The sequence below is a fragment of the Monopterus albus genome, unplaced genomic scaffold (assembly GCF_001952655.1).
Source record: "Monopterus albus unplaced genomic scaffold, M_albus_1.0 scaffold112.1, whole genome shotgun sequence".
Classification (NCBI taxonomy): domain Eukaryota; kingdom Metazoa; phylum Chordata; class Actinopteri; order Synbranchiformes; family Synbranchidae; genus Monopterus; species Monopterus albus.
The window spans coordinates 1,471,724-1,487,336 of NW_018127992.1; the positions used below are offsets into that span (position 1 = coordinate 1,471,724).

Here is a 15,613-nt window from a genome sequence, read left to right on the forward strand (position 1 = left end):
CTGAACCTACAAGTTCAAGGGTCAACACGAGGTCGTATTGTCATAAAACTTTAACAGGCTTGACACAGTCGCCCCTCTTGTGTCTGAAACCCACAAAAGTGAGATCAGCCAACAGGGAAACTAGTTCCATAGTCAAAGAGTTTTTCGTCCTTTATACGTAAAGAAACACAAAATGAAGAGTGTGGCAACCACACACAAATCAGAATATCCAATAAAAACTGGAAACACGGAGGCCATCTTGTGAACCCTCCACTCTTATCATTCTTTCACCTGCTCATAGTGTCGTCATCTTCCGAGTCACAGAAGCTGGTGGTGTCCAGCTCACTGCTCATCACTGTGCTGGAGCTCTCGTATCCTGCCAAGTGGCGCTCCAGGCGGCTCTGACCGTTCATACGAGGTCCTGGGACACCACAGGCAAAGTCCGAAAGAGGGAAAATATTTAACACGGATTTGTTCAAGTCAGTGTTCACCTAAACATTCCTCACTTCTCAACATTCCTTGATTATATCCAAGTCATTGTTTGGATGTTGGCCAAATCCCAAATCTTGATGGCACCCTGTCATAAAAGAGGTCTGTGCTCTGCTGTTCCTCACCGTGCTGCTCCATGCTCTCTCTGTGCCGAGGTCTCTCTCTCCTGAAGGAAACTACAGACTCTGTCTCAGTTTGATCGTCCAGCGTCTCCACACTGCCTGTCGCATTGGGACTGTAAAACAAAGAGAAAGAGGAGCGCATGAGGATTTCAATATGCAACTACTTTAACGTGACAACTTAAAATAATTGATGAGTGATATGATATTCACAATCACGTGCTTTATGACTTGAGAGTACTCAGAAAAAATGTAACTGAAGCAAGTACATTTGATAGAGCTGTTCAGGAAAACAATTCAGAAACTAGTAGTACCATCGGTTCATGCATGTATGAGGTTTTATTAAACCTTAAAATACATTTGTCCTCAAACAAACAGGAGGGGGAAGAAGGGATAACTGTATCTGAGGAAGAATGAGCAATACATTAGTGTACTACCGCACAGCAGTGGAAATTCCATTATGACAGTAATGGAGGAGGAGCTATAACCGAGGATACATGAGAGCATCCTTCATCGAAGTCTGTTGGATTCACACGCCTTTATTGGAAATCAGGCTGTGACTGGACGCTTCCATGAAAGATTGGAGGAAAGGACGCATCATGTCGGTTCCTCTCTCCTTGTATCTTTTCTTTGCGTCTTAACGTGGGTGGGACTAAGATGCAAGGAAAAGATGCAAGTGTGGGAAACGTGGTGTCGGTGTGGCGTTACTAGCCCTTGGCTCTAGACATTATTTTAACCCTTCATCAGAAGTCCAAGCAACAGACCCCATTTCCAAATCTTGCTGTAGTGAAATAACAGATAAAAAGGTCAATGCTGAATGTAAGGACTTTCCCTCAGCAAAACATTTCAACCAGTCATGTGTCGTGTTGAGCTTTGTTGAAGGGGGCATTCAGCCCCACGAAGAAGCAGGGCCAACTGAGCCCGAGTCAGTACTACTACTGCTGTACAATATGGAGATTTCTGGTAAAGCTCTCAGATCTAAAATGTTCTCTTTAAAGGAACTTTGTTTATCAGTACTTATTTCACATAATAACTCTGTAAACTTGTAACAGACTAATGTCAGCATTTGAATTATTACCCCACTCTAGAGACTCGTGCCTTATACTGAATATGTGGGATGTGTTTGAGAAGCTGAAACCATTTTGTTTTACTTTTAGCAAACTTAAAGAAAAACAAATACACTGAATAGGCTCTGTGTACTTCAGTATTCCTTTGGAGTTCAAGCATGCAGGATACTTTTTGTATAGCTTTATTGTTATAAACAGTATGATCCAATTACATTTGTCACACATCATAAGATCTGCAATGATGCAATCACATTAACATTGTCTTGTCTGAAGCCTTCATCTCGTCTCAAATCTTAAGTACAGGATCAGATGACAGAAAATTTAATTGCCTGTGAAGTACAAGTATGGTGTCATATGTCGCCTGGGAAGATCAAGCCACTTAACGGAACCAATGACCCAAAATTTGATCCCATCATATTGGACTCGGTGGCCTATTAGCCTGCATATAATGTACTGTTTTTACACTTAGATGTTTGATATGGAGCAATTTTAACATTTATTATATTGGTTTGGTGTCAGTATCATATCACTTAGACATCACTGTGTCATCCTGCACCTTTCTGTAGTTCTGTAAGAGACAATGTCCTCATAATGTCAAATTAAGTTAACTAACGTACCAAAGTCAAATACCTTGGATGTATGAAGTCGCCCTCTGGACACCGTGAAAACTGTCGGCTCTGGCTACATCCTGACAACACAGCCTCAGCAGGGATATTAGAAACAGTCCAGTTTGTCATTTCTGTGCTGCAATTTCTTATTACCTTTTGGCCAACATGTACAAAGCTACGGATCTCTTGGTTCATGATACTATGCAACTGTGTTGATTCAGCTCCAAATACAGGATGGAGAGAAATAACTAACATGGTTAAATCTTCACCAGCTGCACATTTAGTGAAGATAAGTTTGATTTGAAAATGGATTTAAAAAAACATGGCATCACTGTCCTGAAGCCAAAGGAGACTAAGAGAACGAGGGCCAAACTTAACAAATGAAGGAGTGCTCTGCAGCCACAATGGGAGACTGCACCCACGGAAATGAACTCCATTTGATCCTTGAACTAAATTAGGGCGCCCCAGACAATACAGTTCAAGGAACAGAAGGATGGTTATAGACTGTACAGATCATTTTCTCATTATAGCAATGGTTTCCTTACAGTTTAGCCAGAAAACATGGATGCTACACACAGGAGGAGGAAGGAAAGACTTGCTTAGAGGATGTCTGTGAATAGACTGCCTTGTGTTTTCACACTCAATCACCACTTTTATATTCAGTGCATCAAATGATAACCGTAATGTAAACAGAGTTGCTCTTAGTGACAAAATTACAGCATTTATCATCCAACTTTGCAGCTACCTTCAGTTTAACAAAGAGTTTTAACCTCTTTCAGCTCCTTGTTTTGGTTTTACAGCCCGCAACTTTACTGTTTTGGTTCACTCTCACTTCTCTCATCAGTGCCATTTAATTACAAAAGCTCTGGTAAAACCACTGTACTATACCTGCCCAGCGCTTAACGGCAGACAGACAAAATTAGCTACAAGCTGGTGAACACACTGCAGCGATTAGCAGCTAAAGAGCCAGATATTTCTTTCCAAAACAGAGCTAATAAAGAGGAGTGATTACATTTATCATGTGAACAGAGACATGGCATCAAATGAATGATGGTGTTGCTTTGTGTCTCTTGGATTTGTAAAGTGCAAGTGAGGCTTGGATGTTTTGTTCTTTTTTTATATACAACCTAAAATTCAAAAAGTGGGAAAACCGAGCATGTTTAAGCAATGTGTAAATTAACATTTTAAAATCAGATCCTTGGGTCCCACTGTTTTGGAAACTTTTCCCAGAGCTGGTCATGTTTAAAACAAGGGCGGTCCCTGCTAAGATCAGGTTCAAATGAGCTGCAGTATTCCTGCTATTCTTGAAGTAAGTTGATACTGGGAGTGTATGAGATATTCAAGAAAACAGTGTCGACATTACAGCTATGGGAGAAGCACAAGTGTATGTTGAGGTTACAGAGAAATGTGCCGAGAAGGTTTTTGGTCTTGTGTCAGGTAAATGTTTCAAACGTGTGCTTTGCTTACTGGAAGGAGGGCGGCCTGGAGTCCCCAATGCCTCCTGTCCTCTCTGCAGGTGGGGGTGGCAGGGGTGGAGGAGGGGGAGAAGGCTGGGTAGTCGTTTCCACAGGGGGGACCACTGCCACTGGGGGCTCTGCTGCAGGAGTATCTGATGATACCAGCTGAAAAATGGAGGCAAAACAGAAAGAAGACGTGGGAAAAACAATAGAAACAGAATGAGGTAGGTGAGGAAAAGCAGAGGAAAGAAAGGAGCAGGAGTAGGGAGGTAAAATGGGTACGATGTCAATTACTTTGACACACAAACACTGTGCTCCTTTCAGATGGGCGTCTCGAGGGCATACTGAAACGTTATCCTACACTTAACCTGTCTCTCCTCATTATACAACAAAAGTGCCCACAACTGTGCACACACACACACACATACACACACAGTGCAACACACATAAGCAATTAAGATGAATGCCACACAGCATCCAATTACAGAGGAAAGGAATAAAATGGATCATTTGACCAAAACAGTGTGAACTTATTGGTCTGAGAATTACTCCGCTTCCACACATGTTAACCCCAAATCAGCACCGGGCACTTGGTAATGTCTGTGTATACGCTGTATGTTTTATAGCTTTTGGACATTAGATGCCTTCAGTGGGTTCAGATACACAAGCTTAGTATTCCCCATCAACATAATTCAACCAAATGGAGTCCATCAGGTTCAAAAGCCTGACGTCCACCCTCTTTACAGTCTCTCCCTGCTCGACCCTCCCCACTAATGGCTATGTGACTATCAAACACTCGTCTTCTGGGATCCATCCGTCCGTCTTGGCCTGCAGATCACATATCAGTCCCTCTGGTCGCTGAGCTTTGTTCCCTACCCTTTAACTGCCTTCCCTCATTCTTATGCACTTAACAGATGCCTCAGCTCATCTGGGCTAAGTCACCATGTTTTCTCTCTACTCAGACTTAACCTGCTGGGTTAAATACAATGAAAACTATACCTACACTGCACTGTAACTGGTAACTAACTGACTGCAGCTCGCTACCTTGAGGACTGATTAACACAACAAGAGAAACATTTGCCCTCCTCCTGATTTGAAAATCCTGGCCGTACTTTACACACATCCTTACATTACCACAGAAAACTGTGGTAATGTGCAGATTTGTACTCATCCTGTATCTCTTTTTAGTAGTTTTTTTTCTTTATTATTTGCTCTCTTTGGAGTCACTGTGTCTTTTCTACAGTAGTTTTCCGTGTCTTTTTGGTAGTTCTGTGTGTCTTTGCAGTCTGTTTGTGTCTATATTATCATTTTTTGCCTCTTTGTAATTGTTTTGTGTCTCTATGTGGCCTCTTTGCATCTAGTTGAAGTCTTTTAACTAGGGCTGCACCACAAAGTGTTTTGTGAGCGAGGAACAGGGACTGCGTAGTTTGATGAAGGGATCCCATTGCTAATGGAAATAGCAGAATCATTGTCATGTGAGACTGAGATTGCAAAGGGATCTAAATCGTGCTCACAAATTGATTTATCATGCAGCCCTACTTGTAACTGAGGTCTATGACTTTCAAAGAAGAAATATTAACAGTCACTTCATACAGAGGCTCTGGCCCAGGCCTCCCGGGCCTGTGCCCAGTATAGCAATCCATCCATGTGCAAATGTAATGACTAAAATGTGAACTTGAATGACTCCATTATAGTGCTACACATTAGACAAGAGCGTTAGTCTGAGGGAGGTCTGGGAGAAAGCACAAGGAAAGGAAAAGTTGCCTCTGGCTGATAATGTTGGCTGACTTACAGACAAATGCCAACTTATTCAGACTGCTGTGGATGTAGAACAATGGTCACCGACAAAATCTGAACAGCCCTGACCTTTATTAGAAACATGCAGCAGGTTTATAATTTCTTACCCATGACACCACTCTGCCGTTGAAACATGGCAATTTGGCGCTGTCGTCGGAAATCTCTTCTTTCACCACTCTGAAAAACAGAGAGAGTAAGGTATAAATTGTCCTGCCTTCATAACATTATGGCACGGTATGCGGTATCTGGATGGCAGCGAGCGGAGGAATGAGGAAACATGAAACGGCAAATAGTTTACATTACTGACACTTTACATAAAATGCATGACAACAATGTGGCTGAACTAAATCAAATGCCAGGCATGTTTATCACCAGGATGGGTTTGACAAGCTGTTATTCTTCAGTTCCTTTTCCATGTGGTACCAGCTGTTTTATGGTTCAGTCAGTGGCTCACTCTACTCAACACGACTGACTGCAAAGGCTCTGGTCGAGCAGCTAATTTTACAACACATCAACTGTAAATTCCTTTCCAATTTAAAATTCAGCTTGTACGACTCCTGAATGTGACCAGAAGGTAACGTGCAACCCATTTCATTTTAAGCTTTTGTATGATTGGGAGAGAACGAGTGTGATTTTATATCACAATACAACATATTTATATATATATATAGTAGTGTCACCCTCCATGGTGCTGGTGTTTAAATATATTTATACCCACTTTCTCATATTACATTCTATCTTTTTTGTATTTAGTTAAGAAAACTGATCTTTCTAGCTCAACAGTATTTTATCCTTCATGACTTTAGCTTCAATTTTCATGTGACTGACCATTAAAAGCAACTATTCCCTAAATCTGCATCTTTTCCTTGATAAAAACAAAATCTGCCTGTAATCCAAGTACAGTTATATCACTGGGATTACTACAAAAGAAACTAATTTGCTTCTTCCAGCAAGTTAGAGATGTTTCGGAAAATTATTCTGTCAAAGCGATGAGATAAAACACAAACTGTTCTGTGCCTCCTTGTAAATTTCACAACCTGGACAGCTACACGAGCAAATCAAACACACACACAACAGCAGTAATCTCTTAGTAACAGCTGCTGCCAGAGCCCAGTGTTCACTTGACAACACATCCATCTAGCTATTCCTCCCTCTTCCGTAGTTTTCCTCCATGTTTGTCAGACATTCAGATGGCTGCTCCAGCGGTGTAACTCCCCCACAGTGAATTGCCACTGTGTTATTACTACAGTTTACTGGGACAGGAGCAGGGCACAAGTGCTTTCAGCTTCATCTGCCAATGTGCCTCCACCACTGCGTGTGAGGTCAGGCTCCGCTGAGCTCTGTAAGTGGCTGCTGAGAGCTGGTTTGTCAGGTAACAACAAAGCAAAGCTAGCATCAGCTGACTAAGAAGTAAATGTGTCAGTCCAGTAGAACGCTCTGGTTATTGCTAATGTGACAGAAAACCATATCTGAATCAAAACTGAGTCTTTTAACTCCATCTCAAAAAGCCAAAACGAGGTTAACCTTAGTTTTTGCTCTTTTTTTGTCCCACTTTCTCTGTGGAAAAGAACACAACCTCCTCCTTCTGGCAGCTGCTGTTTCAGACCTTTGGCTGCTGAGAGCTCCTCCATGGCTGGATGTTTGAAATAGGGGGTACAAACCTCACTGACAACACAGGGTAGACAAGTTGGAATAACAACAGAAGGGCTGTAAGCAGCAGTGTCATGGAAGTGGGTAGCATCGCTGAGAGGCACAATGTCATGTCCCATTTTCACCTGATGTATCAAACATCCTGCAGAATTTTAACTCCTCCCTTTCTCATGCTGCAAGAAACAGCATCTATACAGCAGATGAACAGATGCAACATTCTCCTCCTGAAATCGTAACTGCTTTCAATCCACTGTCCAGTGACCACAGTTGACTCATTTCACATAAACACAACAGAATATTCACAAAGTCTGAGCAAACCCCACCCCATTTCTATCTTCCCTTCTGTCTTGGTGTGGACACCCCAGACACCCAGCAAATGGCCTCCATCCAGCCCCAGGATCCCAGCACAGGCCCTGGCATGCTGTGCTCCATGGATCTCCCCCACTGCCACACACACACACAGACACACAGCTCTGGTGGACAGCTGGCCTCGTACCAGGGCAAATGAAAACACTCTATTACACACTCCTCCCCTGGGTCAGAGAGGGGGGAAAACATCCCTGCTTTGATTGGACAGCTGACTCAGAGATATGTTTGAAATGTTTTATCTGAACTTAGATGGAGGTATTCAAATGAGTGTGTGATGCCAGGCTATGCAATTTAAACTGAAGAAGTGGAAATTTTTCTGCCATACTCTCTGAAATACCTTGCTCTGTGTAGACAGTTTGGCATGGTTGGATCTTGAAATGAGGACTTTCCACCTTTGGAAAAACACTGTGTGCTCGCTTGCAAACACACAAGCTATAAACACAATCATGTCCTGTCCAGTCACAAGCCCCTAAACTTGACAGCTAACTTTGAAATTACAGTTGTGACTGTGGTAACACTAGCCAAGATCATTAAGTAATGAAGACAATTAGAATGTAAATTTAAATCAAATACCAACTGCAGATAACAACTTTACACAGTTAATAGGCCTACACACGGTCATGCAGTTGGGGTTTAATTTTTTAAGTGGTTGCACCCCCTGCCCCCAACATTTTATAGAGCAAATAATTAATAGAGAAACTTCTTAGAAGCTTGTACCATCATGACATGCAGCCCTAAATGTCTGTGCAGACAAACCAACCTCCAGACAAAAGGTTCCTAGAGATCTGCTTACTACCCTGCCAAAGTATCTTTTATATGGATATGAATGATAAATTTAGGCAGTTGAACTTTTACTTGACAAATAAGTGATAAAACTGGCAATTAACACATTTAATCATTTCAACAACCCAAAACCCAAACATTAAGTATTTTTAAAGCCACTTACCACACATTTTCTCTAATCAAATTCTCTACAAGCCCATTACTGATGCTGCTGCTGCTGTTAATGTTCAAATTATCCGCATCTGAGAAGCAGCTTTATCTTGGCTGCTCAGTCGAGGCCTCAAGAAAAGCCCCCTCACCCATTTCATCTTGATCTTGGAGCTGATACTGTAACTTAGCACAAGCTCCAGTGGTGCCATCCAAAGAAGAAAAGAGGCAAAGAGCCGAGCCTTAACACTCATCCAAGACTATGTTGCATTTAGCAGAAGCCCCGAGGGTCTCACTGCTGAATAAACTCCAATCACTCATTGCTCTGCAGGAAAACGCACAAGAGCTACACAGAAGAAAAAAAAGATGAATTGATAGAAGAGAGGCGACAGCTCAAGTAGACTGGGAGAAAGGGGAGAGGAAGGGAGGAAGCCAGGGAATGAAAGGATGGCTGGCAGGCCAAAGTGTTAAAGAGGGGAGACAAAACCCTGGCTCATGTCCCGAAAGAAAAAAAGGCAAGGATTTCACAAGATGATGGACTGGAGGAGGGAGGGAGGGCTGAGGATTAGGGTAAAGAAAAGCAGCAGAGACTGGGAATGCCTCCCATTGTAATGATGATGTTTAGTGAGGACTGCCCCAGCCTACATACTCTTTCTATCTATAACACCACTTAGATATTCATCACCAATCATTATAACTTTTTGCAGTTTCTGATAAAGGATGTGCCGACCTGACTGGCTGCTTTCATTCAAGTTTATTCTGCCTCTACCATAAGTTTTCCCCTCTTACAAATACACAACAGCCGGTCGCAAGATAGGACTGCATGACTTATAAGACCTTTTACAAATAAAGCTAAGATAACGCACTTCCATTCAGAAAGTAATTCCACATTAAAGGCTCGTTTTCCAACATTTATCTTGCATGAGATTTTTACCGAACATCTGGTAATGACTGAACTTTTATCACTACTCATTTTACATACAAACCAACAACTCGTCTTTGCAAAAGGAGAAAAAAATCCCTGCAGCTCACCCGAAGTCCTGGTCCATAGACTTGAAGAAGAATTTGTAGTTAGGCTTGTTCAAGACCTGTTTAAAATCCAGCAAAGTGATGTTTTCGGCAGCAATAGGAATCTTCACCAAGTACGGAGTCTCCTCTTCGTCGATATGATAAATTATTTTGGTTTCCGCCATCTCTGCGGTCGCTTTTCCAACCCAAGCTGGAAGTTACCGCAAGAAACACACACTATGAGGCGAGGTAGCGTTAACTTTGTTGGTTAGTTATGTAGCAGCGGAGCTAGCTAGGTGGCTAACGAGAGGTGAAACGATGGTGGCCACTGAGATTTCCAGTCCGAGCCAGAGGACGCAAAGCGTTAAAACCCCGCTCGAAAGCTTGCACTCCGACTTCACAAGAGCAAAAACTCGCATTCCCCCTGTTGCTAAGGGGCGAAAAGACAACCGACATTCAGTCGACTTAACTAGCAACAACTTTTTTTTTTTTCTCCCCCCCAACAAAAACATACAGGGGAGGGGGGTGTAAAAACTTTTCACCACTTTCTGCGAGCCAACGCGGCGTATGACGTCACTACGTACCCCCTTCTTTTACGTGCTCTCCCAGCCATGTCCCCAACATTTAATTAATGATCAGAGATTATCTTCTTCTTCTTTGGTATCAGAGACTATAAAATTGTCTTGTAAAATTCTCATATACATTTAATCAGTACCTCCATTGTTAGTAATCGTGTCACTCAATCAGATTTACTGCGTTTTCCAAAATAAACCAACAGAGGCTACTTGAACTCATGCATTGGGTTAAATATACAGTAAAGACGTACAGCCTAATAAAGATAAAAGTACACACATCCACAAAAAGAAGCACATCTTCATTTTGCATTATTACACTATTAAATGTCATGATTAAAGGTAATTAATTAGTTAATTCATTGTATTCTCTAAGCCAGAGTCATTATCGCCACCTGCCAAAATGTTATCTACAGAAAACGTCTTTGTCTGCTAGAATCTCTGGAAGTAATTGAATTTCTTATCCTGTAGACAGTTTCTAAAATAGGGAAATTAATTTCCTTATCCTAGACATGGTATGTGATCCTAGATATGGTATGTGCTTCAGAACAAGGGTGCACACATTCTTTCATTAAAAAAGAAATTTTGTATGAATCTGCGTTTAACAAACATCGTTGAAACTTTGGTTAGCCAAAATATTTTTTGTTGCATTTTACACCGCAAAGGGGGAAATGTGAGAATTTAATCCATAAAAGATGAAAAAAGTACACTTATTATTTATCTGTCACAATCTTCTGTGATTTTCTGAATATACACATCTTACACTGTGTAAATGTGTTGTATAAGCCAGCTTTATTAATTTTATTCATTAGCTGTATAACATTATCAAGCAACATGGATATGTATGAAAAGTACTAAGTGTTAAGTTACATATGTTTTTTTTAAATAACATATATTACAGGGGTGAGTTCAGTCCATCCAAATAAACCACTAGAGGGAACTCTTTATCCATCTACTCTTAATGACAAGAATAAATACAGTGAGTAACTGTTGGTAAAAATGGTGTGAGTGTGTGTTTGTGTGTATGACTGAATGGGTTGTAGGACTAATATAGGGTGCTGTCCTTCCAACATAGTGCCACAGATGGCTGCCTCGGTTGAACACGCTCTCTAATGGAGATCCTATGCACCGGAGACAAATTGCTTGTGTGTGTTAAACATACTTGGTCAATAAAAGTGATTATAATTAATTTTTAATTAAAACAAATAATTATTCTAGTAACCAAGGGGGTCTAGGGGTGCTGGTCTATTAACCACAATGTGAATAACAGCCACAGTGATCAAAACATATTCATTATTTCAGAACATTATATTTGAAAATTGTTTAGTTTTATATTCTCTAAAACTTCATGTGCGAGCCCACATTTTACAGCACTTTCCAGTGTATATTACAATTAATAACATCTGCTTTGCAAACAAGATTCATTCAGTATCCTATTAAAATTTCCTGTTCAAGAGCTGTGGTCCAAACATCACACCAACCACGCAGGTGATCACAAACAGCACCCAGAAGAGGATAGCCAGCAGCTGCACACAGAACAGTGTCTTCCTGCTCTGCTGTATGACTTCCTCTTCCCCAACCAGGCCTGGCGCTGCGCCGTACGGCCTGTCCGGGTGCATCTGCTGCACCCGCAGACTGACGGTGGGCAGGATGATGAAGCGGGTGTCCGTGCTGTCGCCCTCCAGGGAGAGCACCACTCTTTGGGTGACTGTGGCCAGGTGGGTTGCCATGGTAATAGGCAGGTGGAAGGCCATAGGGGGCAGCCTGGCCAGGATGTGGGAGTTGCAGGGTAAAGAGAAGGCATCCCCAGTTTCTAGGGGTGTGAGGTGGCGGCACAGGGGGCATGGGATGGCTGGTGGGCTGGATGAGTCAGAGGGTTCAAAGGGGAACAGCTGGATCCTCTGGAGGCACTCAGTGCAAAAAACATGGTGGCACTCCAGCATTCGTGGGCGTTTGTTGTACTGGTTGTACTCCTGGTAGCAGATGGGACACTCCACATCCATGGGCTCCCCAGGGGTGGGTGCTACAGTAGCTGGGTCCCTCTGCTGGGGAGCTGGGACAACATCCCCTGTCATGGTAAGAGGGAGGATGAGCAGATGGAGTTGGCTCCGAGGCTCAGGTATAAAAATGGGGATGAAATTTCAACAGACAACAGTAAAATCTGTAAAGAGAAAGCAATTTCCTGTCAGACTATTAAAAAAAAAAGAAGCTTATGTGGTATTTAAAGATTAGGGCCTGGTTCACAGGGATGCTGCTTTGTTTATTCTACATTTTATGAACAGATCCAGCAGCTTCACAGCCCATGAGTCATGGGCTGTGACATTCATTTAACTGCTCAAACATTGACTAACTGTCTAAACATCAACCCCCCAACTCACAATCATCTGGGCTCCAAGTTATGCATGCTGGCCTGCACGACACACTCAGAGCATGTCCGGGAAGTTAGGAAATAAATAGAGGAAAGAAGTGACAGGAGGTATTAAGTTACTGTAATGACATTTTCTACATGTGCATGTGTGTCTTTTTTCACCAGTTCACACTAAGGAACATTTATCCTAAGCTAACCTATTTCTTTACATGTCCTACAGTACATATGAATGTTAACCTACGCATTACATTTACTTCGCTTTACAGACACCTTTTTGTGTCCCTGTTTGTTATTCACGAAGGACAAGTATGTGGCACTCATCGGGGTATTGTTGCTTAGCAGATGGGGTCTCCTTTGAATTAATCCATGGCAACACAGCCAGAAACCTTTTCTTTCATAAGTAAACTACATGCACTCAGAGTAAAAACAATAAGACATTTGATACAGTAAAAGAAAAATCATCTCATGACACATACTGACTGGTTGCTCTGTATAAATAAATATCTCTTGTGTCTAGGTAAGACACCAGTTTGAGTGAGATTATCCAGAGAGAAACTGGCACTGATCCATCATTAAACAGTAGAATCAGATAAGAGAGCGACTTACCCACATCACACTCCTCTGTAATCAAATCGCACTTTGATGTCCACCTCCTACCACAGTGCTCCCCCTCACACAGTTCATACCTGAACTCATGTTGGTACAGATCTTATCCTGGTTGACGTGCTTCCTTTCGCTTCTCTGTGCACATCAACCTCAGATTTCCTGATATTCTGAAGCTACGTGTCTGAGCTTGGCTCACTGGCAACCTCCTGTTTTTGCTTCATCTCACCTGATTTTACTCATCCTCGTCGCTCCGTCTGGTCCCCCTGTGGTTTGCTGAGCAGTAATTAAACCCCTGGTGAAGTGATGCTAACCAAGACACACAAGACAGAAAATGACAGATTGGAGTCTGTAGATCCCGACAGCTCTTACTCTACTTGCATATTATGTTATTATGTTTCCTAGAAGTCAGCATGAAGGAGTTTTCAAAGCATGGACTAGGGTATAATTATTGACATCTTTGCCATTTTTATATTTAAATTGAGGTTGTGTTGATACAGTCTAAAAAAGAAATGTTTAGACTCAAAAATAAAAATTAACGCAACATTTTGCATTAGTCTTTTTGAGTTATGACAACTTCATTTGAAATTACATTGAACCAACCAACTACATTGCGTTGGGGGAATTAGCTTTTCCTCTTCAGTCAAAGATTATTTTAATTAGCCCTTACTTATTAACTCTTAGACCAAAGGCAAGTTTTTAAGTTGATAACTCATAAAATTTATGTTGCTCCAACTGGCTTAACCATATTATTTTAAAGCAATTTTATATGTTGTCTAGTTAATAATTATAATAATGTATACAAAATTTTAAATAGCAACCATTTTAAAAATTAAGTGGCTCCAAATACATTTTTTTTCAGGTTTCTTTTTCTTTTGTAGGGTTTTTTGTTTTTGTTAATGTTAGTTCAACCGTTTTTGTGCAATTAACTTTTTTTAAATTTTCAACTGCATCTGAGTATTTGAACAAATTATATTTAAATCTTGCAGAAACAAAATGCAAATTAAAAAACAAACTCACATTTCAACTGCTCCTCAAATTATAAATAAAGAACCTGGCCATACTCCCTTGAGAAATTAAGTATTAGGTATAATAAATTATGCCATCACAGCAAAGTTAGGCAAATCTCCATAGATATTAAAGGCTTCATTCCATTATAAAGCCTCGTCCGGTTCTTTCAAACCAGGAACTCCGAGGGACGACTCAGACCACTTGAGTATATAAAAAATATAACCGTGCTGGTTTATTCAAAGAGTCACAGGCAAGAATTCACACTTCCAGTCCAGAGATCTTCCAACCCCCAGCCTGCCAAAGCAGCCCGGAAAACAGAAAAGACCCCGAACCAAGCATTGCTATACAATATAAATCCTTTCTGGGCTGTCGAACCGTAACGTCACCTGATATGCCAGCTTGGCAGCTGAGCAGAGCAGTAGACCAAACATGAAGAAAATAATGTGTGTGGCTGTTGTTTTCGTGGTGTGTATCTAAAACAATTTGACATAACCTTACACATTAAGACAAATATTAAGCCTAGCATTACAGTTGACACTAACAGCTCTTTTCCTGTAACCTTGACGTGCCTGCAGTCTGCACTGCAGGCTGAACAGTTACCAGCCTGAGCTAGTCAACCTGTCTGCACTAAACATTCCTAGACAACAAATCTCTGAATATCTATCTAACTAAAAAATAACCTAACAATATAACAGTTAAAAGCGAAGTAGTATGTCATGGAACTTTCCAAGAGACTAAGCTGTATATGAGTAAGATCCACATCAGTCATTTCCGAAACACAAAAAATACATTCTCTTTGGGCTAAAACATGCATTTCTTTAAACATTTTTGTTTTGTCAACTTTCAAGACAAGACTTGTTGAACATAAAGCATAACAAAACTAACCTGAGAGAGAAACATTCTCAATTTCTTTTCATCTTCTGTTGACTTCCAAATATAAAACAATGTCAAAAAGCGGCAGTGTTCAGAAACGGGTGGAATCTTTAGAAAATATTGTTCTTGAGACTCATTACTTTTGCACTGGCTTTCAGTCCATCAAGGTCAAGGAACAACTGTGTGATACTGTCAGAATCACATTACCAATGTTTTACACACCCTTTAATGTGGTGAAAAATACTGACTTTAAATTGTATTACAATAGTAACTAAAACACAGGCAAACAAAAATAAAACACTCTGCTTCTACTTCTTTGATTCCTCTCACAGAAATATCAAACTACAATTTGCCTACAGTGGAAGTACACAGCCATCTATGTGAACGAACAATTTTAAAAATTGTGGCTGTGACTGAAATTAGATAACATTATGTAGCTTAAGGTCAAATAAGCAAAGCTTGAATAATGCTTTTCCCATCTGCTCTCTTGCTGAGCAGATATCTCAATGAAACAAGTGCAAATTCATTACTTTAGTAGAACTATTAGATGTAAATTAAATGTTACTCATCATGAAATATTGTTTTTATCCAGGTTGGTTAGCCTACAAGTCTGCTAACACACAATCTTACCACTGGAACATGCCCAGGCATGTTATGTGGGTAGGAGAAGGAACTTGTAACCCTGAAGTCAATGTGGAGAAAAATTAAGTTAT

The 15,613-nt window shown here is 41.0% G+C and overlaps 2 protein-coding genes across 3 annotated transcripts in view; both read right to left on the minus strand.

Annotated features, from left to right (window-relative positions):
• Positions 1 to 10,055, minus strand: part of dvl2 (dishevelled segment polarity protein 2) — a 15,371-nt gene extending 5,316 nt beyond the window's left edge. The window contains 5 exon segments of the mRNA XM_020611330.1: positions 247 to 400; positions 594 to 703; positions 3,730 to 3,884; positions 5,624 to 5,693; positions 9,498 to 10,055. Of these exon segments, the coding sequence (XP_020466986.1) occupies positions 247 to 400; positions 594 to 703; positions 3,730 to 3,884; positions 5,624 to 5,693; positions 9,498 to 9,658 (650 nt within the window). The 5' untranslated portion in view covers positions 9,659 to 10,055.
• An 819-nt stretch (positions 10,056 to 10,874) lies between these two features.
• Positions 10,875 to 15,613, minus strand: part of LOC109966469 (uncharacterized) — a 7,040-nt gene continuing 2,301 nt past the window's right edge. Inside the window, exons 1-3 of one of the 2 annotated variants that reach the window (XM_020611320.1) lie at positions 14,037 to 14,139; positions 13,246 to 13,325; positions 10,875 to 12,206 (exon numbers count right to left, since the gene is read on the minus strand). In XM_020611320.1, coding sequence (XP_020466976.1) covers positions 11,482 to 12,120 — 639 coding nt within the window. In that variant the 5' untranslated portion in view covers positions 12,121 to 12,206; positions 13,246 to 13,325; positions 14,037 to 14,139 and the 3' untranslated portion in view covers positions 10,875 to 11,481. Of the gene's footprint in view, positions 12,207 to 13,245; positions 13,326 to 14,036; positions 14,140 to 15,613 lie in introns of those variants that run through there. The other variant, XM_020611318.1, reaches the window with a different exon arrangement.